Source organism: Python bivittatus, unplaced genomic scaffold (assembly GCF_059951505.1).
Source record: "Python bivittatus isolate LINGU-HERP-01145 unplaced genomic scaffold, Pbiv_v1 ctg000980_np1212, whole genome shotgun sequence".
Taxonomy (NCBI): domain Eukaryota; kingdom Metazoa; phylum Chordata; class Lepidosauria; order Squamata; family Pythonidae; genus Python; species Python bivittatus.
Window position 1 is genome coordinate 44,170,159 of NW_028277125.1, and position 24,765 is coordinate 44,194,923.

Sequence of the window (24,765 nt, forward strand, 5' to 3'; positions counted from 1 at the left end):
AATGCTGGGCTTGCTTGTCTGAGTGAGCACCCCACTGAGAAAGCTGTGCCCTATGGATGTCAGATAGTTTGGCTTCAGTTCCTTGCTGAAGGCTGGCCAGGATCTCACATTGGGAGGCCTTGCTGGTAGTCAAAATGCCCATCCCAGATAGGACTTACAAGTGACACGTCTAAAGCACATAGGGAGTGATGTAGGAGACAAAGATAAAAAGAGTTGGGGCAGACACATGTTTCCATGAAATTCTCTAAGCACCATAAATTTGTGGTGAGATGGGATAACAACTAAATTAGAAATTTTGTTAGATTGGTCTTTAACGCACAGTCATTCCAGTTTTAAGGAAATGTTTGAATAAGAGATACTGACTAATCATTTTTAATGTCACAGGAATAAAGGAGATTAAAATGTTTTTGCGAGCAGAATGTTTTGGAGTATTCCAAAAGAAGGAATGTCAGTATAGTGAATGTAATTAAGCTGTTTGTCAGAGTGGAGTTTTAGTTTCCTGGTATTAAATCGCATGTACACATGCTAAGTATAATGTAGGGCACTTCATGAAATAGTCAGTGTTACACAATGTTTGACACAACCCTGATGGTTATGAGGATTGATTGGATTCTGTAAATTTCAGTTCTAAAAAATGTGGTACTATGTTGGATGGAACTGCTGGAGCTGATGAGGTCAAGTCACCCAAAAAGTGATTGGACCATTGCATTATCTTCAATTCATAGACATCAGGCCCTTGATTATCAGTGCTTTTTATCAGAGCAGCCAAGGAAGCCAGAGGTATCATGGTACCCAGTCTTAATTTCTTCTGTCTTGAATAGTTATCAGGAGAGGCAAGAGGATGGGTAGTGAATATAAAAGTTGAATTGTTACTTGTATATACGAGGACACAGAACAAGGAACCTGTGCCTAATGGTTGTATTAAAGTAATTTAATGCTTTTATTTTTTGCAAAGCTCATTGAATTTGATCTTCTGTTTTTAGGTTATATAAATAGGGCTAGATAAATCTGTTTGATATTTTATAATTATTACATTTTATTAAGCCCAAATTTGTTTTGCTTGATTTATATATCAGTTGGTGATATTTTTAAAGTCTGCACATTTACATGCATTTTCATGGTTATGTGCATGATTAGTATGGATTAGTAAATAAATTTTTGTAGGCAATTTCTCCAAATATATGATTCTTTAAAATAACTTTATTAAAAGTTTTAAAAAGGAAGATAAAACTAATACAAACTAGTATAAAGTAAGGAAGAAAAGAAAAAGAAAGAAATCAAAGAAAAGGCTAAAAGTGCAAGAAAGGGAAAAAAGGAAAAGAAAAATAGAAAAGAAAAAAAGATACAAAGAAGTGGCTTCTGATCTTCTTTACAGCAGTTATAAGTACAGTTATAAATTTACCTCTTTCTCTAAAGTTACATGACTCTCTTCTTTCTATAATCTATCCTGTCTAATCATCAAAACCATAAATCATAACTTCATGTTTTTCTGCTTTCTGCCAAAAGTCCATAAGGGGTTTCCAGTCAGCAATAAACATAGCTATTATCTTTTCTCTAATCAAAGAAATCAATTTGGCCACCTCAGCAAGTTCCATCAACTTCACCAGCCATTCCTCTATTGTAGGTATTGCCAAATCTTTCCATCTTTCTGCATACAATAATCTCACTGCAGTTATCATATACAAAAACAAAATTCTGTGACATTTTCCAACTGTTTGTCCATCAATCCCAAAAGAAAGACCTCTGGTCTCAATTGTATATTAATCTTTAAAATCCTCTGAATCAGTATATTTATTTGAATCCAACATTTTCTAGCTTTTTTACATGTCCACCAAGCACGATAAAATGTCTCTCCTTGTTGTTCACATTTCCAGCATAAATTTGAAATGCCTTCATACATTCTAAATTTCTCTGGTGACATATACCAATAGTACATAATTTTATAAAAATTCTCTTTAAGATTATAACATAGTGTAAATTTCAATCCTTTCAACCACATATTTTCCCATTGTTCCATCTGTATATTATAACCAAAATTTTTAGCCCACTTTATCATACATTCTTTCACTTGTTCTTCTGTTTCAAATTTCAGTAGAAGTTTATACATTTTAGCAGTTACATGTTCATCATTTGAACATAATTCCATTTCAAGCTCAGTCTTACAATGTTCAAAACCATAAACTCTTTTGTCTACTTTAAATCTTTCTAATAAAATGCTCTGATTAAAAAATGACTACATATATGGGGGGGGAGGGGAGAGAGGGGGATTATTAGAAATTCAAACTCTAAAGAGATTATACAAAATCATATATAATTAGAAAGATTCCAAATATTTGATTTTGTATAATCTCTTTAGAGTTTGAATTTTTAATAACCCCTCTCTCCCCTCCCATATATATATATATAGTCATTTTTTTAATCAGAGAATTTTTTCACAAGATTTGAAGAAACATGAAAAACCAGAGGATAACTATTTCCCAACTTCTGCATTAAGGAATGCAAATTAGGTCAATTCATATTAAAATGTAAACCAAAAAAATATTTTTGCTTATCCTTAGTTAAATATCAAATAGTAAAGAAGCATAAAAGTGGAGATGAATAGAGTAGGACCTAAAAATTATTCCACTGTTTACTATAGCATTTGCATGCCAGGAATAGACCTGGTGATGCACATGGTCTAATCACATGCTCAGCTAGTTTCCCACTCATTGCTAGGTAGTGATCTCTTATTCTGTAATAAAGCTGCTTGTCTTTGGATATCCATTTATCTGACTCAGCATGAATGGATGGCTGGACGGGGGAAATAACGGCCAGGTTATTCTTCTAGAGCCAGACAGAGTTCTTGCTGCAAACTGTTATTCATCAACACTGGAGCAGTTCACGTCTGGGAAACTGGCAGCTTAATGTTCCTTGGAAATACCATGAAACTGAGTGAAATCAGACTTGCACAAAGAAAACCCATCCTTTCCTTCAGGGAAAAGATCCTGAAGGAAGCTGTCTTTCTGGAAGATAAGATCTCTAAAGGTCAGACGCTTAGTGTTTCCTCCAAGCTCTGCAATCGTGCAGTTCTGTGGCAGTTTGACAGCGCTCTTGACTAATGACAGAAGAGAGGCAACAATCCAAAAGCAAATAAAAATTCTCAATAGGAAGGAGTGGATGAGTGAGCTGATAAGCACCAATGTTGAGCAAAAACATTGTAAAAAGAGTTGAAATTTCCTAGAGCATTTATTTCAATTGTAAAATTCTCATTTCTGAGAATAAAGCAGCAAGAATTTCTCACTTTGGAATATCTACAGGTAGTCCCTGGGTGAAGAACACCCGGTTTACAGATGACCCATAGTTAAGAACGGAGCCTATTGTAGCAAAATTCAAGTGAAATACACAATGTTTTGAGTTAAATACACAATGGTTTGAGTTCATACACAATACTACTTATACAGTATTATACAATAATACTCTTACAACTTACTTACAAATTCAGCCGAAGGACAGACCTTGGGAATGGAACTCGTTCTTAAACTGGGGACTACCTGTATATGTTTTTTAAAAGCCTTTTGAAAATGCCACAAAGTGTTGGAAAACCCCTGTTGTAACTAAATAGTAAGTTCTGTTCTGATTTTTTGACAAGGACATGATTCTGTGAGCAGAAGGAGCTGCAATTGTCACAGCATGATGATCATATCCTTCATTGGATTTTTAAGAGACTAATGACAAAAAGTCTTAAGGGATCTATTAAATCTATCAATGTCATCCTATTTTTATAATAAAGCAATTTATATGGTTCAAGAAGTTGGAACAGAACACTTAAATTGTTGGGAAAACAGTTTTGTCAAACAAACAAGAGAGATACATTTTCATAACAGAGTTTTATTCTTTCATGCTTTTTTAAATGTTTGTGTTGCTACTGAAAAGCAGAGGTTGAATTCCTGACAGAAATTCCTTGATTTCCTGACAGAACAATGACCCTGTTAAATCTTTGTTTTGGTCACCAGGTTGTTTAATAGTAATATTCAATGAATTAACATATACTGCCTTAGTAGTGGACTAGAATGTGTGCAGTACTAATCATTGCCTGGAGGAGAAGAAGGCAAAATAAATTGTGCCTTTTGTAGAGCAATGCTTAGATCCTGAGGAAATGAAGGCAGTTGTTTTCAAGGCAATATTTTCTCTCCATGAGCAGAAAATGCACAACGTAATTTCTGCAGCGAAACATGAAACTGGTCCTGCCTTTCCTAGGGCTATCAGATCTGGTTTGCAAAAATCCAGACAACTCTGCCATCTAGTGGGTGTCTGGATTTTTGCAAACCAGATCTGATAGCCTTCACTTTCCTCAGCAGCAAAGGCTGATCTAGTTTACAGAAGTATTGCATATGTATTATAAAAGAAGTGTTTCTACTATGGCATAAATCAACTATGTTTGGTTGTTTGGCACAAAATGTGTGGTAAGAAATCAGGACTTCCCCACTGTTACAAGTCACAACTGCACAGCCAGATGTTCTGTCTCAAAGATCTTAGAAACAAGTCTCAAAAACAGAATGGAGGAATATATCCAATGCCAATTGAAAGCCTATTCTGCCCCCTTCTGGAAGCTAGTGGAAAACATATCATTCAATTATTTGCAAACTGTTGAACAATGTAGATGTGTGTGTGAGTGTGAGAGAAAGAGAGTGAGTGTATGTGTTGTAATCCAGAAATATGTAGTGAACTGTCCACTGTCTTATCTTGGTAGCTTTTATAGATGCTATGAAACATACAGCCCATCAGCTTCAAGCAAACAAGCAGCACAGCAACAAAAGAATTACTGTACAGAAAGAAGGGGGAACACAAGAGACGTGACTGAATTTGAAATCTACTGAACATCTTTAGGCACAATTTATAATTTACTAGTGAAGTATGATTCAGAATCCGAACAAGTTAAAGATTGTATGTCAAATGGATAAAGAACTTGAATATTTAGTCATAGAGATACAACAGTAGGAATCTGAATAGAAGAACATCAAATACTTTGAATATTATACTTGGAATTAGTATTTGATGTTTTATCTTTGATGTGTTACTCCAGGTTTGACTGCTAAAATAAATAATGCTTTTTCCAAAAAATGTTGAAAATTTAACAAACAGGTTGGATCTTTTTTCTTTTTTTTTTCATATGTGGTGGTGATGTTGCAAAGCACAATAATACTGGGAAATGATCAAAAGTAGAATGAGACAAATTTGGAAAATTGTAATTCCATTACAGCCTGAGATATTCTTATTAAACTGTGCAAAACCATATATCCCTTCAACAGATGTGATTTTTATTGGAAAAGATTTGATTCATTCTTTGGAAGAAAGGCTAACTAAATTGTGAGAGTATGCTTCATTGTCTAGAATACCATCCTAATTGACAAGTAAATCTGATGTAGGATTTAATTGTAATTGGAAACCATTCTTGGTCTATTATGTTGTATAAGATCCATTCAAAATTTGAGTTTTCTTAGCAAAAGAATTAATCTCTAACTTACATTATTGATTTAATGTTATTGTTTATAGTCTTGTTAGTGGTTTGTGCGCTCTGTTGACCATGTACATTTAGCTTTAAGTCCCATAGGGATATTTGGATTCTGTTCAGAGAAAGAATATGAAATATTCCTCAATTTTATAAGTCTTTAATGACATACTAGAATATATACTATTTTATTATCTTAGATTCATTTGCTCAACAGTGCTTTATTATTAGTGCCTTATTTCCTGTTCATACGTATGTTTCTATATTTACTTATAATAAATTTATTTATTTAATATTTCAAGAATACTAAATAAATAAATGTGGGGGAAAAGTGGATAAGGCAAGCTGAAGGGAAAGGAGAGAGCAGATATTTTAGATCTGTGAAGCAGGATTTCAGTGCAGCTCACATATACAAAAATATAAGAGTTTGGGGGGAAAAAAAATTCAAGAAAAGTTCCTTACTCTTCTTAAAACCAAGTCCTTAGGTTATACAAATAGGTCCCAAAACACCTTGCTACTGAAGATTTACCCAAAGTAGCATTTATTAAAAAGAGCAGTGTCTCGGACAATGTGGGATCTGTTCATTGCCAGGGCTCATTCTTGATTAAGTGCCAACAAATCAGTGTTGACTTTTAGCAACCGCATGGATAATTCTGATGTGTGTAATGATAGTAAAGGTGACCATGCATCTGAGCTGTTAAGTGTTCTCCACCAGTCCTCGTCTCCTACTGCCTTGTCAGCCCTCTTCCTCTTAACTGACAAATTCTTTTTTTCAAATTTCTCTTCTGCAGAGACCTGAGTGAAAACCTTCTTCAGGCTGTGCCCAGAAAGGCATTTCGTGGAGCCACTGATCTCAAGAATTTGTGAGTTACCTTGGCAAATGGAATATTTTGCCATTGTGTCATGCTGTTGTTTTTGTGATTGATTATGTGCCATGAAGTCAGTGTTGCCTCTTAGCGACCACACAGATAGATCTTCAAGATGATCTGTCTCCAGCATAGCTTTTCAGGTCTTCCAATAGTGCATTTTCTGCTGCCGTAATTGAATCTGGTTGTTTGTTGCTGGTTGTCCTTTTCTTTCTTTTCCTTCCACCTTTCTCAGCATTATAGACTTCTCAAAAGAGCTAGGTCTTCATACAATGTGTCCAGAATTCATTGCCATTTGTGCCTGAGCAAGAACTCTAGATTGATTTGATCTTTTATCCATTTGTTTGTTTTCTTGGCCATCTGTGGTATTCTCAGGGTTCTTCTCCAAAACCAAAGTTCAAAACATCAATATTGTTTCCATCTTGCTTCTTCAAAGTCCAACTTTTACTTCCATAGAGTGTCACACGCAATACAGTTACTTGTACAGTTATGATCTTTGTAGGTGTAGACACATCATGGCATCTGAATATCTTTTTCAAAGCCTTCATGGCTACCCTACCAAGAACTAGTCTATGATGTATTTCTTAACTATCTCTAGTGTTCATAGTGAATCCTGAAAGGCAGAAGCTATCCACCACTTCCGGAGTCTTCATTGTCAATTCTATGGCTGGTTCCAGTACTGGTTCCAGTCATTTGTTTTGTCTTCTTTCTATTTAATCATAGTCCCATTTTTTCACTGTGCTCCTTGACTTTCACTGTTAAAGTTTCCAGATCATTTGTGCTTTCAGCTTTCAGCTATCAGCATAATGTTATTAGCAAAGTGAGGATTATTTATGTTTCTTTCTCCAATTTTAAACTACATCCGTCTTCTTCCAATCCAACTTCTCTCAATATATATTCAGCATATAGATTGTATAAATCAGGGGAGAGTATACAGTCTTGTCTCATTTCTTTGCTGACCCAGAGCCCATCTGTTTTGCCATGTTCCCTGTGGAATTTGGCTTACAGACCTGTATACATTTCTCATGCAGATGTTTTGGGATTCCTGTTTTTGTAAGTACATTCTACAGCTTGACATGGTCAACACAACTGAAGGCCTTTCTATAATCAATGAAGCATGAATTATTGAGTTATTTTGGTATTATTGAACTTTCTCAATTATCCAACATGCATCAGCAATAATGTCCCTTTTTCCTCAGCTTTTTCTAAAGCCAGCTTGAACATCTGGCATCTTCTTTTTCCGTGTAGGGCTCTAACCTGCATTGGATGATTATTTTGCTAGCATGTGAAATCAATAGTTTGTACACCCTGTTAAGCTCCTTTCTTTGGTATGGTTTGTAGATTGACCTCTTCCAATCTGTTGGCCACTGTGTCATTCTACACATTTGCTGCCATGCTTAGTAAGAACCTTTATTGATTCTTCTTCTGTTGCTTGTCATATTTCTATAGATATTCCATCACTTTACTTAGTCTTCTGACTTGCTAATGACTGCAGTGCTGTTCTAACTTCATCTTCTAGTGTTAGAGGTTCTTGTAAATAGGGAATATCTTCTAAGGTATCTTGAATGTTGACATCTCTACCATATAGAATTTCAGTATGGTCCTCCTGTCTTTGACCTTTGAATCAGTTACCGTCTGTCCATTGGAGTCCTTTAGCATACCAATTTGAAAATAGATTCTTCTTCTGAGTTCAGAGATCTTTTGGAAGACTTTCTTTGTTTTTCCACATCTGTTTCCATCTTCAGCATCTTTACAGATATTGTAGTATTGCTTCTTGCCTTTTCTAACAGCACTGTAAAATTCTTTGGTAAGTTCCTAAGATCTTTATCATTCTTGGCTTTGGTTTCTTTTTTCCTCTTGGCAATTTTCACTATCTGTTCTGACATTCAGTTTGTTTCCTTCTGTTTCTTTCTCTTTGGCAGTTCTGTTCACATTCAACTTTAACAATTTCTTAAATCAATTCCACAGTTCCTTTGGTTCCTTAACAATGAGATTCAGGAGTTCAAAGTGATTCCTGATGTTGTCCTTGAAAATGGTAGGTATATGTTGAAGATCATATTGTGGAAACTGGTTGGCTTTGTCCTTCCATTTCCAATCACTTTAGATTGACTTGGAATTTGCAAATGAGCAGTTTGTGATCTGTTGCACAGCCAGATCCTAGCCACCTCTTTACTGTTATAACTGAGCTCTTCTACCTCCTTATGCCATAAATATAGTCAATTTGATTTCTGTGTCCTCCATTTGATGATGTCCATGTATATAGGCATCATTCTGGTTGTTTGAAGACTATGGCAGTAATGAAGAAATCTTTGGATTAGCAGAAACTAATAAGTCATTCTCCTGCTCCCTTTCAGATAGCCTAACTACATTCCAGTCTCCAACCACATCTTGCTTGCATATTCTATTTATTTCAAATGGAACTTGACCACAAAATTCATCAACCTTCTGCATCAGTGCTTGGAGCATAAACTTGGATAATCATCATATTAAAGGGTTATCCACAAACTCTAATTGATATTATTCAGTCATTGACTGCATTGTAGACAAATATTGTCCTTACTATATCTTTCCTGGCTATGAAAGGAACACTGTTCCTTGGTTGTTTTTTTGTATCCTAAGTAGTAAACTGTATGATCTTCTCACTGAAATTGTCCAATTCCAGTTCATTTCAATTAGCTGATGCCTAAGATACTAATGTGTAGTTGATTCATTTCAATTTTCATTGTGTTGAGCTTTTCCATGTTCATGTCTCTTCATGTTCCCACTGTAATTTTGTCCTTGCAGCTTTGGATTTTCTTTTCCCACATGGCAAAATCAACAACTAGACATCCCAAAGGGTTTAATCTAGCCACTTCATAAACACCATTAGTATTCTGAAAGATCCTCAGCTCTTCTTCAATAACATGGCAGGTGCCATCAGACCTGAGTGGTTCATCATCTGACACTATATTGTCAGTCCATTTTCATTATCTATCCATGTGGTTCTCTTAGTAAAATACAGAAATGGCTTATCATTGCTTTCTCTCACATAATATGAAATTATGGTTTTGCCATTCTCACTAACCTCTCCAGTGTCTTCTTATATTGCTGCTGCCCAACTTAAGTGCCTGCTTGCTTTAGATGGGCAGCCGAGTGACCTTCATGCCTTGGGTACCCTGGTGGGAGTATATACCCTTGGCGTACATTTCTGGCATTCTTCACTCATTCCTCCCAGGAACCTCCCACCAAAATGAGGTGGCATAACAGGATGAGAGGGGTGTTGATTTCATAAGCCTATGTAAAGCAAGATAGATAGGTTAAAAACAATGGAAATGTATTAAGCAATATTTGTGGCCACTGTTGCACCCCAAATCATAATACTCCCCAATCAAACCTTCCCATCCTTGGTTCTTGCAGTTCTCTAATGCCCCTTATTCCTGACCACAGTTGTCTTGTGTTCCTTCACTTCTCATCTGCTAAAGCTGTGCTGATTTATGTATGAAACATATTACTTGTACATCTGGAATAGGTAGCAATTTCATCCTCTCTTTCTTCAAACAGGCAGTTGGACAAGAATCATATAAGTTGCATCGAGGAAGGGGCCTTTCGTGCTCTCCGTGGGCTGGAAGTATTGTAAGTATCTCTCTCAAGGAAATATACAAGATTCTACTTTGCAGTCTTCCCCAATCTCAGGGTCCTCCAAATGTGTGGATTTCGAATCCCAGAATCATTATTAGTAGTTATGCTGTCTGCAGAATTTTGGGGTTGAATTCCACATGTGGACACCAAGGTAGAAAAGGTGCTCTATCTTTTGCATCCCAGACTGAGCTACAGACTTAGAAGCCACGGAAAACAAACTCTCAGGTCACCCCCTTTGTAAGAGAATTTGTAACAGAATTCATAGAATACATGGCTTCCCTTTCATTTGTGGAGAATGAGTTAGTAGATAAATAGTGGTTGTCAAGCTGAGAAGGTGTGGCCCATACATGACTGATAGGAATTTATGTTTATGTTGAACACATAATCTGATAAGAAGAGAGTGCATGCATCTCAAGTATTAAGTGACGCGTTTTCTTTTTCTCATTCCTGCAGGACTTTGAACAACAACAACATCAGCTCCATTCCCATCTCCAGCTTCAACCATATGCCCAAACTGCGCACCTTGTGAGCACATAAGAAAATGGCTGGGTGTGGTAGGGTGGGGCGAGGTAGAAGATAATTGACTGGGTATCATATACATCATGATGAACCAGGAGTTAATAAATAATATAAGGGGTTCTGGTGGAAACTCTTACTTACACTTTTAGATTCTGCAGATTAGCTTCAAGATTAATGTTCTCACAGTGTGAAATGCCCCAACATGCTGGGTCATTATCTGGAACTCTATAGTAATGGGAGACTCATAACAGGTGGTAGCCCTCCTAGGTACTTTGGAAAAAGCTAAACAGGGACAATCCTGGTAGTTCTTGGATAGAAGAGCATCAGAAAATCTCAGGGCTATAGGCTGGACTGGGAAATTAAAAAAAAAATCTTGGCAAATACTTACTTTTGCCAATAAAACTACATGGATACACCCATGTAGACACTAAACGATTTGTGAGACACCATCATAACATGGGAAGATCTTCAAAGGTAAAGTATAGTTCTGTTCCCACAGGACATTTAATTCAATCAGTCACTAAACCAGTCAAATCTCCTTATTGGGGGTACTGGCAGCCAGCAGTAAAAAATTACCATTTGGGGAACACAGAATCCCACCCAATTTCAAGAAGTATCTGGTATCCCACAAGACCTTGCAAGAGGAGGATACTGACAAGGCATCTTTCACCACTAGCCCCTCCCTCATTGGCTTGGCCAGTGTTGCCAATCAATGCTTGAGAGGCATGTTCTGTGATGCTAGACCTTAGCAGTAAGACCTTTAATGAAGATATTTGCTTCTTTGGCTAATTCCTCTCCAGTTCTTTTTCTTTGAGGACTTGATATACAGAATTGGAGAATTGATTGGGGTTAGGTATTCTTACAACACAACTGACTGGATGGAATTATGTTGGTTAGTGGGTTAAGATGACTATCTCAAATGGCCCTTTTCTGAGTGCATTCCAGGAACAGGGGGTGTATGTTGGATGGGGGTATGCCATCACTGGAGAGGCAAACAAAAATCTGGGTGGCCATTTCAATCCACTTCTTTATGCAAGATTGAGTCCTACTCCTATAGAATCAGAATCTCCTTCCCAGAGAATGTTCCCAAGTTTTCAAGCAAATTCATTAGTTCTATTCTATCTCCTAGAACTGGCTTTGCAAATTAGAAGTAACAAGCAAAAGATGTCTTTTTCTTTCCTCCCATACCTTTCCTTTGTCTCTGCAGCCGCTTGCACTCCAATCAGCTGATCTGTGATTGTCATTTGGGTTGGCTTTCCCAGTGGCTCCGCCAGCGACCCACTATTGGACTCTTCACACAATGTGCTGGTCCTCCATCTCTACGTGGTCTAAATGTTGCAGAAATCCAAAAGAATGAATTCAACTGTGCAGGTCAGTGGCATTAGCAGAGTGCTGGAAGCTTTCTATATGGACGCCAAAAAAATGAATTTCCCTCCTAGCTTTCTGTTTAGGATCCCCAGAACAACCAGGCTGAGGTTTTTTCTGTTTTCAGATTTAAGACAGATTAGCACTTGTACCATACCAAAGAATTAATGGTAAAGCCTGCAAACTTCCCTCCTGCATATGTAGCTACACTTTCTTGTACCATAATATGATCTCAGCATTCCTGCTTCACTTTATAGGCAATGCACAGCAGAAATGGTTTCATGCTGCAAAAATTGCCTATATTTTTGAGGAGAATTCTGTTTGTCATGAGTTCTCAGGATTGATCGGATAGCACATAGCACACAAGGATCTTCATGTGAACCAGGTCCATTTAAAAATATTATTATTTGAGGCATATCAAGGATAGAAACACATTCATTTCTCTGTAAGATTGACTCTTTCAGCCAGATAATTATGCAAGTGGCATTCAACTAATGCATGCAAACAGAGCTTCAACTACTCCCCCTACCTTCTGGCATCTGCCTTCAAAGGAGGATGGAATGTAGCAAATTGCTTTATGACCTAATTACTCTACCATTCCAAGATGAATTATCTCCCTGCCTTCAATAATTGCTTCTGTTAATATAACAGCATGACTGTCCTAAGCTGTAACAAGGTGTGTAGCTATTACTAAATTCCCCAAAGAGTTAAGCAAAGGCTTCAGATAAAACTTAACTGGCAACCTCTTGCAGCCAGCACGGTGTTGATCTTTTTGGTGCCTTTGGATTGTTTCCTCCCTTTGGATGTCTGCACCAGGTAGACACATCCCGTGCCATGCTGTCTTCCTTCTTGCACAGAAATTCCTATACTGACTCCTCTTCAGCGATTTTCAATCACATTGTAACCTGCATCTCTTCAGCAGCCTGATATTGCCTAATATCTTCACTTGCTAGCTATGTTTCTTCTTTAGAACAGCTCCAATATTACTACGAGCTTCCTGCCAGCTTCTTAGCCCATTTCAACTTTTTCTTTCTGTGAAAGAAACTGTATGTGTATCAAACCTTTTCTCATTTTCTCCCATCTTTTTTCCAGTCTCAGATTATCACTACCAGTTCAGTTTGTATGTCTGGGAGATCACATGACAGGATGATAGAACATGTTTACCTTCCCTGTTCCATGACACTGCTGTCTTTTCCATCCCTTGTGGTTTCTTTACTCACGGCACTTCTCAACCATGTCGAAAGGCATATGTGCCCCTTTCTCATTACAGTTTGTACCCTTGCTCTCCCGCAACTTAAATGTTTGAACTCAGTATTAGTTCTGTTTGAATTTAAAGTGAATCTGAGAGGAATCAGTGCCGCAAGGCAATGCTTTCTTGTAGTCCCAAAGCAAATATGCACTTGAAGTCTTGCATATTTCTAGTCTACTCTCTCTCCAGCTTGCACAGGGAAGAGGTTAAACAGTGGTATAAGGACTGTATTCTTTCTTCACATCATAGAATTGAAGAGTTGACCAAATTAAACTATTGTCTCTGTGACTCTATGACTCTGTGTTGAAAGATACTGCCAAAAACTGTCAGTTAATTCAGTAAATTCCTACACTTAGGTCAAGCCCTATATTCCCCAAATTATAATTAATATTCCACAAGCAAAGATTGAGTGCTTCTGCAGTACAGATAAGGAGACAGACTTTATACAAGAGAACCCAATAACTTTCTCAGTTTTCTTTCTGCAGGCCAGGATGATGCTACCAGGATTCACATCTGCAGTTTTTCATCTGGGTCCTGTCCTGCCATGTGTACTTGTAGCAATGGCATTGTAGATTGTCGTGGCAAAGGGCTAACAGCCATCCCTGCCAACTTGCCAGAAACCATGACAGAGATGTGAGTAGGAACATGATGGGTAGGAAATAATTATGTGACTGAGCACTAAGACATTTACTGATCAGATTTCCCCTGTTGTTTACTCTTGTGGTTGCTTGATTCCGATGGTTGTGGAACAGGGAATTTAGTATTCTAGTCCAAGCACCACTTAAGTACCTTTCAGTTGTGACTTTATTTGGATATCATCCTAGTTTTTATGGGTTCCTACAGAGCTCTTCAGCGCTGGCTAGTGAGCACCATCAGAGATATCAGAGATAAAGGAAAACAAACATCAGTGACTGTAATAAGCCACAGTGATATTGGAAGGATGACATATGCAAATTATATAGTTTGGTTCTTTTCCTTCTTCCAGGGCTGCTTCCAGTTAGCATTGGTAAGGGAAGAGATCTAGCCCAGACCCTTGCTTTGTGGGGTGCCAGATGGCTTGGCACTCTGCTCTTTCCTATTTAACATCTATATAAAACCTAAAAATTTAACATCTATATAAAACCTAAAAATCTGGTGACATGGGGATAGGTGTCTTCAATATGCTAATAATACACAGCTATATATTTCAGCCCCTGGTCACTCACATGATGCTCTCAATGTTCTTTCTCATTGTCTGCTGGCTGTGAGGATTTGAATGGAGAGGAACAGGTTCAGACTCAACTCTAGTAAGACCTAGTAACAGTGGAGTTGGGGGTAATTGTATCCTGGAGATTTTTCATTTTTAGCTCTGGAGGGGGCTGCACTGCCTAGATCAGAAGTGATCACAATCTGGAGGTTCTCCTGCCTTACAGCTTCTGCTTGAGAAGCAGGTAGAAGCCGTGGATTGGAGGGGACCCATTTCTGCACACATATCTGGATTAGGAGGCCCTATTCATAGTCACTGATGTCTTGGCCATCTCTAACCTGGATTACTGCAACATGCTCTACATGGGTCTGCCCTTGAGGAGTACTTAAAAGCTACAGCTGGTCCAGAATACAGTGTTGTGAGTAGCTGTGGGTGCAGCTCATGTGGCATTGCTACTTCATGAGCTGCGCTGGCTGCCAGTGGGCTTCTTGGTGCAATTCAAGGTGCTGGTTGTCATTCATGGCATAGAGTCTGGCTATTTGCAGGACCACCTGTCTCTGATTACTTCTACCCGTCTGATAAGATCTGATAGGGTTGGCATGCTCCAGGTCCCATCACTCAAGCAGTGATGGGACACAAGAGATAATGCCTTCTGTCTCACCACATCTGGCCTATAGAATAGCATTGTCCCTCAAGATCTGGATGATCTCAATCCTGCCTGCTTTCCAAAATCTCTAAAGACTTAGCTCTCCCCAAGGGGGTGTTGGGCCAGGTAGTTTTATGAGCCTGTTTTAATAGTTCTGGTTGTTTGAATCACCTCTTGTGTTTTAATACATTTTATTTTCTCAGGTGTTATTTGTTGCTTTTAATTGGGTATACCACACTAAGTTGTGTGTGGAGTAGACAGCCATGTAAATTGCATGAACGAATCAATTAATGGTTGTCTGAATCTACCTTTTGTTTGTTTAAGTGAATAAAGTGGAATACTAATGTATAACCAAATGTATGAAAGCTTCTTTAAATGGCTTCTCCTTGTGCCTCCTCCATTCACCAAATCAGTCCTGTGTAGTTCCATTATGCAGACAAAATAAGTCCTCTACACCACTATTAATCTAAAGTATGTGATAATGTGGAGACAATCTCTAATCCATGTTGTTGGCTATTAGACATGAACTGCTATGCAGAGAACTACCCCGAATAATGGTTTTAAAAGGTCAGCATTTGGACATTTCGTGGACGTTCTATCTGGGTTAAATATAATTTGTAGCTAATTCATGTATTATCTCCAAGTAGGCACACTAGAAAAATGAATAATGTAGATTTACAGATTCAGATAACTGAGAAATTGTTTAGCGTATGATTGTTTGATTACACCCACATAACTAGCTTGCAAATGAAAATATAATGTGCTGAGTAGCAAAGTGTGCATACAGTTATATCACTTCATTAAATGTAAAACTCTGCATGGATTTCCAAAACATATAATACATCAGTTTGACTGTATAAAAAGATTATTAATTAATCTGCAAACTGAGCTGAACATTGTGCTAGTTTAACTCACATGCAGATAGGGCAGAGTTCTCCCTTCTCTTATGTACATGATTCTGTTTGCTCTTTGCAGTATCCCTACAGAAAGATATGGCTTGCTTGCTTGCTTGCTTGCTTGCTTGCTTGCTTGCTTATTTATTTATTTATTTATTTATTTATTTATTTATCTATCTATCATATTTATATAGCCTCCCATCTCACACAAGGTGACTCTGGGTGACATACAACAATTAAAAAATAAATACATAAAAACAATTACACATAAAAAACTGTAAAAACACATAAAACAGGAGTGGATAAAATTAATAAGGGAGCCATCATAAAATCTCCCCGGTCCCCTGGGAGCCCCAGGCCTGATCACATAACCAGGTCTTGAGGGACTTACGGAATATTAAGAGGGATGGAGCTAATCTCACTTCCAGGGGAAGAAAATTCCACAAGGCAGGCACCACAGCAGAGAAGGCCTGCCTCCTGGGAACCGCCAAATGTAATTCTCTAGCAGATGGGATCCGCAGCATGCCTTCTCTGCCAGATCTGATGGGACAGGCAGATGTAATCGGGGAGAGGTGGTCCCTCAGGTAACCTGGCCCCATGCCATGAAGGGCTTTAAAGGGCAAAACCAGCACCCTGAATTGGACCTGGAAGCAAACTGGCAACCAGTGCAGCTCGCGAAGCAGAGGTGTAACATCTACTGCCCTAGGGGCACACATAACTGCCTGCGGCGCTGCATTTTGCATCAGTTGAAGCTTCTGGATACTCTTCAAGGGCAGCCCCATGTACAGCACATTACAGAAATCCAAACGGGAGGTGACCAGGGCATGAGTGACAGTGATTAGATCCCTCTAATCTAGGAATGGGTGCAACTGGCGCACAACACGAAGCTGTGCAAAGGCCCTCATAGCCACGACTGCCACCTGCTCTTCATGCAGGAGTCGTGAGTCCAGGAGGACCCCCAGATTGCGCACAGGGTCTGTCTGGGGCAGTGCAACCTCATTCAGTACCAAAGATGGCATAACTCTAGCATCAGAAGGCCCCAGAACCCACAGCCATTCAGTCTTGCCAGGGTTCAGCTGAAGCCTGTTGTTCCCCATCCAGACCCTCACAGCCTCCAGGCACCGGGATAAGACATTCACAGCATCACTGAATTCGCCAGGGGCAGGGATGTATAATTGGGTATCATCAGCATATTGATGATACCTCACCCCATGACAACGGATGAGCTCATCCAGCAGCCTCATGTAGATGTCAAATAGGAAGGGGGAGAGCACTGAACCCTGTGGCACCCCACATAACAGGGGCCGATGGTGGGATCTCTCCTCCCCAACCACCACCGATGGAATCAACCCCAGAGGAAGGAGGTGAACCAGCAACACAGTTCCACCCACCCCCAATCCTCTGAGCCGATCCAGAAGGATACCATGGTAGATGGTATCGAAAGCCGCTGAGAGGTCAAGTAGGGCAAGGATGGATGCACAACCCCCATCCCGCCCTCACCAGAGATCATCCCAAAGTGCGACCAATGCTGTTTCCATCCCATACCCAGGCCTGAATCCCGACTGAAAGGGATCCAGATATTGTAATCTGCTTCATCCAAGGTCCTCTGAAGCTGTTGTGCAACCACCTTCTCAATCACCTTCCCCAAAAAAGGGAGGTTAGATACTGGATGAAAATTGTCCAGTATAGTGGGGTCTAGTGATGGCCTCTTGAGGAGAGGGCGAACCAAGACCTCCTTAAGAGGTGAGGGAACAATCCCCTCACTCAAAGATGCATTAACCATCACTAGAACCCACTTGCACGACACCCCCCGGGCTGATTTCACAAGCCAGGAGGGGCATGGATCTAAAGAGCAGGTGGCTGAGCCTGTCCACTCCCTCAGGTACAACAGGTACAAACCATTTCCAGATAACAGGGCAAGACTCCTCCCTAGACACCTCCACTGGACCTGCAGTAAAGCCAGCATCTAACTGAGAACGAATCTGAGTGATTTTATCCAACAGATGCAGAGAAAATTCCTCCGCACATCGCTGCAGAAGGTTCTCCAAACCATCCTTACCCAGGAGGGCTCGTGTCACCCGAAACAGGGCTGCAGGGCAGCTATCTGCAGATGCAATAAGAGCAGAGGAGTAATGACGCTTCTCCGCCCTTATCACCACTAAGTAGGCATGAATAGCTCCTCTAACCCATGTTTGGTCAAGTTCATCCCTCATCAAGTGCCAGTGATGCTCTAGAAGTCTCTTCTCTCACTTCCTCTCCCTTAGCTCTTCAGTAAACCACGGAGAGTGCCGGGATCCCTGAGAGGCAAGAGGTTGCATGGGCGTGATCCGATCCAAAGCCTCAGCCACCCCTTTATTCCAAGTGGCTACCAAGGCTTCTGTGGACCATGCAGAAGACCAGCAGGAACAACCCTCAGCTCCCTCTGGAACCCATCCAGGTCCATTAGTCGCTGGGGGCAGACCTATCTAATAGGTCCAACCTCCCTGCAGTGGATAGTGGTGCTAGGAAATCCCATTATAATCAGGGCGTGATCTGACCATGACAAGGGGGACACCAAAAGCTCCCCCAATTTCAGATCACATAGCCACTTTTATTAGTGTGCCCAAGTTGTTTTCTTTCTAATGCTTGGCTTATCACACAGACGTCTGGAACTGAATGGCATCAAGTCCATCCCCCCTGGAGCCTTCTCATCATACAAGAAACTGCGCAGGATGTAAGTGTCTTGATATAGATCATGTCCATCCTGTCATTCTGCCTCTGTCAATTATATCTCTCACCACCATGGTCCAGTCTATGCTTCTTTGGCCTTCTGTGCAATCTTTACTTATCATACAATTCTCTTTTTATCATTGGGGTCTATCTGTTACACAGCTGAGAATGATAACTGGTGAGGAAAGGATAAACTGAACAGCAAATTAGGCTGATGAGACCTAGGTCAGAGATAAGGAGTTTGAAATCCACAGATGTTGCTGTTCTACAGTTCCTAGCATTCCTCCAGCTAGCAGGTTAGGAGTAGGGGTTCTCAGCTTTTGCTTTAGATCTTCTCCTTCCACGCTCCACCTTGTGAACAGAAAGGCAATTTGCCTTTCCAAACACAAATAAGTATTTCAGTCTGCATCCATTCAAACCTCTTCTATCTTTAAACAGGAAGAATGAATCCAACTCTGAATTTCAGGAGGGTAGTGCAAGAATACATTAGGTTATGTGGGTAAAGAATGGAAGAAACAAGGGTTGGATCAAACACTGTATCTTTCTTCAGTTTTCCAAGGTTGTCAAGTGGCCCCAGCGCTGTCCATAACTGTCATGGAAAATATCTACTTATGTTCATCTATAATTCAAGACTTTGAAGCTGCAAGTGGCAAATAGATTCTTTTTGGGAAGGGAACGTCACTTACAGGGAAGAAAAGTGGCAAGGTTTTTAAGGGTTTATGATGTTGACTTTGTCTATACCTTTCAGAGACCTGAGCAACAACCAGATTTCAGAGATTGCGCCTGATGCCTTCCAAGGCCTTCGTTCGCTCAACTCTCTGTGAGTAGCCAGTGGGAAAAAAGTACGGAATACACCACTGTAGTCAAGGATGCAAAATGCTGCTTGCACGTTGGGCAAGAATGTTCTTCTTTCATGACTCTACCTGCATACTTTAATTTATGCCAGAGTAGCTGTTTACAATATCCTGTTAATGCCAACTTGAGGCTCCCTAAAGACGCCAGTTTCTATTCCCTGTCCCTTTGGCCAATATTTTGTATAGCTATTTCAGTTTCCAGAGGCTGCCAAACCTCTGTCCATATAAGTTCATTTGGTTCTTCTCCTAAATACAATGTGTAGTGTAGTTACTTCATAATGCAATTTTATAGTTAGTTTCAGAGGGAAAATGTTTCTGTGAATCAGGTTTTCATGCCATCATGGTGACTAATTACACTATAATATTGCAATCCTTCTTTCAGGGTGTTTGCTGAATGTTTGAAAACTGCTGCTTTATGGAGCTCCAGCTATTCAGCTGTCTTAAGCAGCTGCATATTTTGGGCATATTGGATACTGATAGGAACCCAGATTTCATCTTCTCAAATGCTAAACCATTGCTGTTGTATGTGTCATGAGGCAACTGTGTATTAAAAAGGGAACCTAAGATTCAGTAATACATCATGGCTTCCTCTCTCAATATGCTATAGCAGTGTTTCTCAACCTTGGCAACTTTAAGATGTGTGGACTTCAAATCCCAGAATTTCTGGGTGGGAGATTCTGGGTGTTGAAGTCCACATATCTTAAAGTTGTCAAGGTTGAGAAACACTGTACTATAGGGACATTGAAATGGCACCGCTAATCCTGATTTTATTTCTTTTCCAGAGTCTTGTATGGGAACAAGATCACAGAGCTGCCCAAAGGAGTATTTGGAGGCCTCTATGCACTACAACTACTGTAAGCACATATAAGAAAGTTAGCTGGATGGCTATCTGGATATCAGCATAGCAGGAGACCCTTAGATACCTCTATTGCAATAGTCTAGAACTTCATTTCCAGTGACATAGTTATTCATCTATCTTCAGAAACCGACAGCTTCCCTAGTTGCTTAAAAACTGATGATACTCACTGCCTGCCTTATTCACCTATCTTTTTCTCCCACATTTCCACCTGTAGTTGTTATCATTTCATTTCCAACATTAGCTTCTACGTCTCTTCCTAGCTACCTTTTCTCCCCTTCCATCTGCATTATTCCAGAGGGAAACCTTGTTTGTCTTTAACAGTATAATTCTTCCTTGTGGACTTTCTCTGTCCCTTTACTTGGCTTGAATTAGGGATGGACAAATAGTTGTACACCTTTTGTCATTTTCCCAACCTTAAATTAACGGCATCTCATTTTTGCATCAATATGTCATTAAAAAATAACTACATGAAAAATCATACAGATTTTTGTGTGCATTTCCTTGTTATATATATTTTTGTAGACTCTTTTTTCTAATTTTCAATTTTGCAGTTTCCATGACTCAGTTAAATGTGGTACATTATTCCCACTAAGATATGCACTTTTGTATGAGTACAAAACAGCATCACCCAATTTGAAAGATGCAAATATTAATAACTTTGCTTAATTTTCATATTGGTTTAAGAAATATGCATTAGATGACTCCAGATTAAAATGCAATTTTAATTTATTTCTTCTCCTGAGCTTTATTAGTAACTTGATGGGGTGCACATGGGTAGGTCCTTTGCATAATGAGCAAGAATAACTTTGTGTAATATCCAGGACTGTCATCACAGCATGTGCACACATTACTATAGTATGATTGCTCCATCACTCCAGGCTATTGAATGCCAACAAGATTAACTGCATCCGGGCAGATGCCTTTGCTGACCTGCAGAACCTCTCACTGCTCTCTCTTTATGACAACAAGATCCAGACCCTGGCTAAAGGCACTTTTGCTACCCTGCGTGCCATCCAGACACTGTGAGTGCTGACTTCTGTACAGATTTGTCCAATGATGATAGGGGTTGGTGGAAGGATGGTAGGAATTCCAGAGTGCCAAGGGGAAGGCAGGCAAGAGTCTGAGGGAAAAAAACAGGAGATTACAACAGGTATGCCATCTGAAAGAAACAAGAAGTCTTGCTCTTACAATCTTATCACTGAGTCAGTGTAGTACATTGATTAAGGTATTGGGCTATATCTGGGCCCAATCTCATCTCCCACCTTCAGTCTCAGAAGCTCATTGGGCAACTTTGGGTCAGTCTGTCATCTCTCAGCTCAACCCATCCCACAGGGTGATAGTGGTGGGAAAAATTGGAGGACAAAGTGCTCCTGGAGGAAAGGCAGGCTATAAACTTAATATATATATAATTCATGAATAAGTAAAATAAATCCTAGAGGATGTTCCAGACCCATTGGCAGGCCTCAGTGTCCTGGCAACTAAGTGGAGCCCCAAAAAAGGGGCTACTTTGCTCTCTAGGTGCCTGAAAAAACCTTCAGCTTTGTACAGGCTAGAAACACCATTTTAGCAGCTACATGTGGTTCTCTGACCAACCACCAGAGCAGTCCACAGATCCCTGAATGGATGTGCTCAGTTGTTCCTTTTTCTTTCCTACCACAGCCATCTGGCCCAGAACCCCTTTATTTGCGACTGCAACCTGAAGTGGCTGGCAGACTTCTTGCGTGCCAATCCTATTGAGACAAGTGGTGCTCGTTGTGCCAGTCCCCGGCGTTTGGCCAACAAGCGCATTGGACAGATCAAGAGCAAGAAATTCCGCTGTTCCCGTATGAGCTGCTTTCCTGCTATAGGGTTGCTTTTGAATTTGGGTTCAGGAGAATGAGAATGGGTATCCTTTGCATATTCCAGCACACCTTTCCAGGGATTTTGTCTCAACACACAACAGACTATAAAGAACGTGTAGAAATGTTCTGCCATCTTTTGCCTGCTTGCTTGCATATCACAAGATATTGCCTCTTTTGCATTCCCTCTCATTTTAACCTTTCTTGTGCCCAGAGGTCTAACATATAAACCATAAACCATCTTCCACCCTGAAAGTGAACTTAGACCAACAGGAATGGCTTGGTTAAAATGGCCAACTAGCCTGCTGCTGAACCTCTTATTTAATGTCCAGAACACATGGATAGATTTGTTTACTATAAATTGGTTGACTGATTTTGAAATTTTGAAACTAAAGTGTTCCACGCTCTTAATTTTTTAAAAAATTAACTCTTGTGCCAGAAAATATGCATGTGCTATAACAGATGATGGAAAATATGCTTGCTATTTTTAGATATACTTCTTAGGTAAAGATACACACACACACATACACACATACTGTATGCTGATACTTTTATGTGTAATTGATATTCCTTTTCATGTATTGCACAGTACATGCTTGCTCTAATAGGTCTGAAAGAGTTATGTTTGCTGCATTAACATTTACTCTTTGACCATCTTTCTTTACAGCCAAGGAGCAGTACTTCATTCCAGGTAAGGGAGGAAATGTTAGAGTGGGATATGCTGGAATTAATGTATTCATTGCATGCATATACCTAAGTGCCATTTCTTTGCTGGGAAAATAACATTTCAGAATTGCACATTAAGGTGAATGGTTTACGTGAAAACCTCCAGGTGCAACTGAATGGCTTATGTTTAAATGGCTTATGTTAAAACTTCCAGGTGCAACTCAAGGTGGTGGTTATTTCCTGTAAAGCCTTTCATGGCATAAGGCCTTGTTATCTAAGGGACCATCTGTCTTCTCAAGTTTCTTCCTGTCCTGTATGATTGGCCAGAGTCAGTGTACTCCAGGTCCTGTCTATTAAGCAGTGTCATCTGATGGTATCTAGAAAAAGTGCCTTCACTGTTCCCCTGCCCTCTGGGACAACGTTATCTCCCCCCCTCCCCGACCATGTTTAAAACAGCTCTTAAAATTTGGTCTTTCCTTGGGTTAGACTGGATTACAGGTCCTGTGGGCTAATCCTTTTTATGGTCTTTCTTTTCTGGGTTCCTGTGGTTTTATTTGTATTTTTTTTGTTATTATTGTATTATTTCATGGCACCCAGACTTGTTATGGAATTGGGTGGCCTTATAAATGTAATAAATAAACCCAGCAAATTTGGTGGGAACAGTATGACCAAATCTCTTCTTCAGTGCTGTGGCACTTGCCTTTCTCAAAACTAGAATGGAGTTTCAACTGTTGCCTTTTGCTGGGCCAAAAGAAGTTTGTATTTCTTCTGATATTAAGCTTGGTTATGCTAGGTCAGAAGCAGGCAAATTGATATGTTCTATGTGTGTTGTAGTATAACTCCTGTTATGCCTTACCACTGGTCATGCTGAGTGGGGTTTATTGGACTTGTAGCTCAATCCATCAGACAACTTCACATTGCCTATCATATTACTTTTCACATTGCCTATCAAGCACCACAGTGTTTCCACATCTCAGCCATGCACAGAATGGTTTAAATTTGTCCCAGTATCATTTTCACTTCTACTGAGCTAAAAATATAGACAATATGTAGAAAACATCAGGAGTAAATCAGTGCTCATTTTGATTTCTGTTAGCTGACCAACAGGAAAGTGCAAAAAACATAATTCAGTGTCCTTCCTCTTAAGCTACCGTTGGCTGTAGAGTAACAAAAAAACCAAAAAAATCTTTCCTATATTCTTCCCCTTATGTGTTTTTAGTACATGTATTTATATCCATTTGCCCAGTGATTTGCCATGGGAATGTTGATTAGAAAAAATATAGAGACCTGCACTGAAATCCTCCAAAGTTTTCCCAGCTATCTTACTATCATTCCTCTATTAATTAAAAGCCCCTGCAAGTTTTGTAAGTGAAATGAAAATATGCCAGTAGTTATGCAACCAGGTCCTTTCCCCCAATAGCTGTGGTCTTGATAGCATGTTGCTGCAGCAGCTCCAGGAACAGAACACCAACTTCTGAGGCAGATGGAGAGAGTGATAGGTGGCTTGAGGTAGTTACAAGATGAATTGAAAATCCCAATGGGAAAACGGGCTTCCCACAATGTCTGTAGAACTGCAGAGATTCAGACAAATAAGCCAGTTTTGCTGCAGTGTTTAATAAAACAGAACATAATTATAAATAGACTTAACTATTGAAAGCAAACATCATGAGATCAATCCAGATCCTGATCTGATGAAGCAACATAAACTTACTTACTTACTTACTTACTTACTTACTTACTTATTTATTTATTTATTCGGCTTGTATGCCGCCCATCTCCCCCACGGGTGACTCTGGGCGGCTCACAATAAAAAAGAAAAAACACAATTCTCTCCAAGATGGCTAAAAACTATAAATAATTAAAAAACATATTAAAACTGCCCTAAAAAACCTCCTCTAATTTTGGCCCTATAAAAACCTGTAAGATGATGGGGGCAACCCATCATCCCACCAGCCATTTCCACAGGTGCGGGCCCCCCTCTGGCCCCCAGGCCTTCTGGCAAAGCC

General features: G+C 39.6%; 1 protein-coding gene across 1 annotated transcript in view; it reads left to right on the forward strand.

The window, feature by feature from the left end:
* Positions 1-24,765, forward strand: part of SLIT1 (slit guidance ligand 1) — a 144,434-nt gene that overhangs the window by 85,693 nt on the left and 33,976 nt on the right. The window contains exons 5-15 of the mRNA XM_025167881.2: positions 6,280-6,351; positions 9,895-9,966; positions 10,426-10,497; positions 11,699-11,862; positions 13,591-13,738; positions 18,475-18,546; positions 19,291-19,362; positions 20,179-20,250; positions 21,134-21,277; positions 21,915-22,078; positions 22,761-22,784. Coding sequence (XP_025023649.2) covers positions 6,280-6,351; positions 9,895-9,966; positions 10,426-10,497; positions 11,699-11,862; positions 13,591-13,738; positions 18,475-18,546; positions 19,291-19,362; positions 20,179-20,250; positions 21,134-21,277; positions 21,915-22,078; positions 22,761-22,784 — 1,076 coding nt within the window. The remainder of the gene's footprint in view (positions 1-6,279; positions 6,352-9,894; positions 9,967-10,425; positions 10,498-11,698; positions 11,863-13,590; positions 13,739-18,474; positions 18,547-19,290; positions 19,363-20,178; positions 20,251-21,133; positions 21,278-21,914; positions 22,079-22,760; positions 22,785-24,765) is intronic.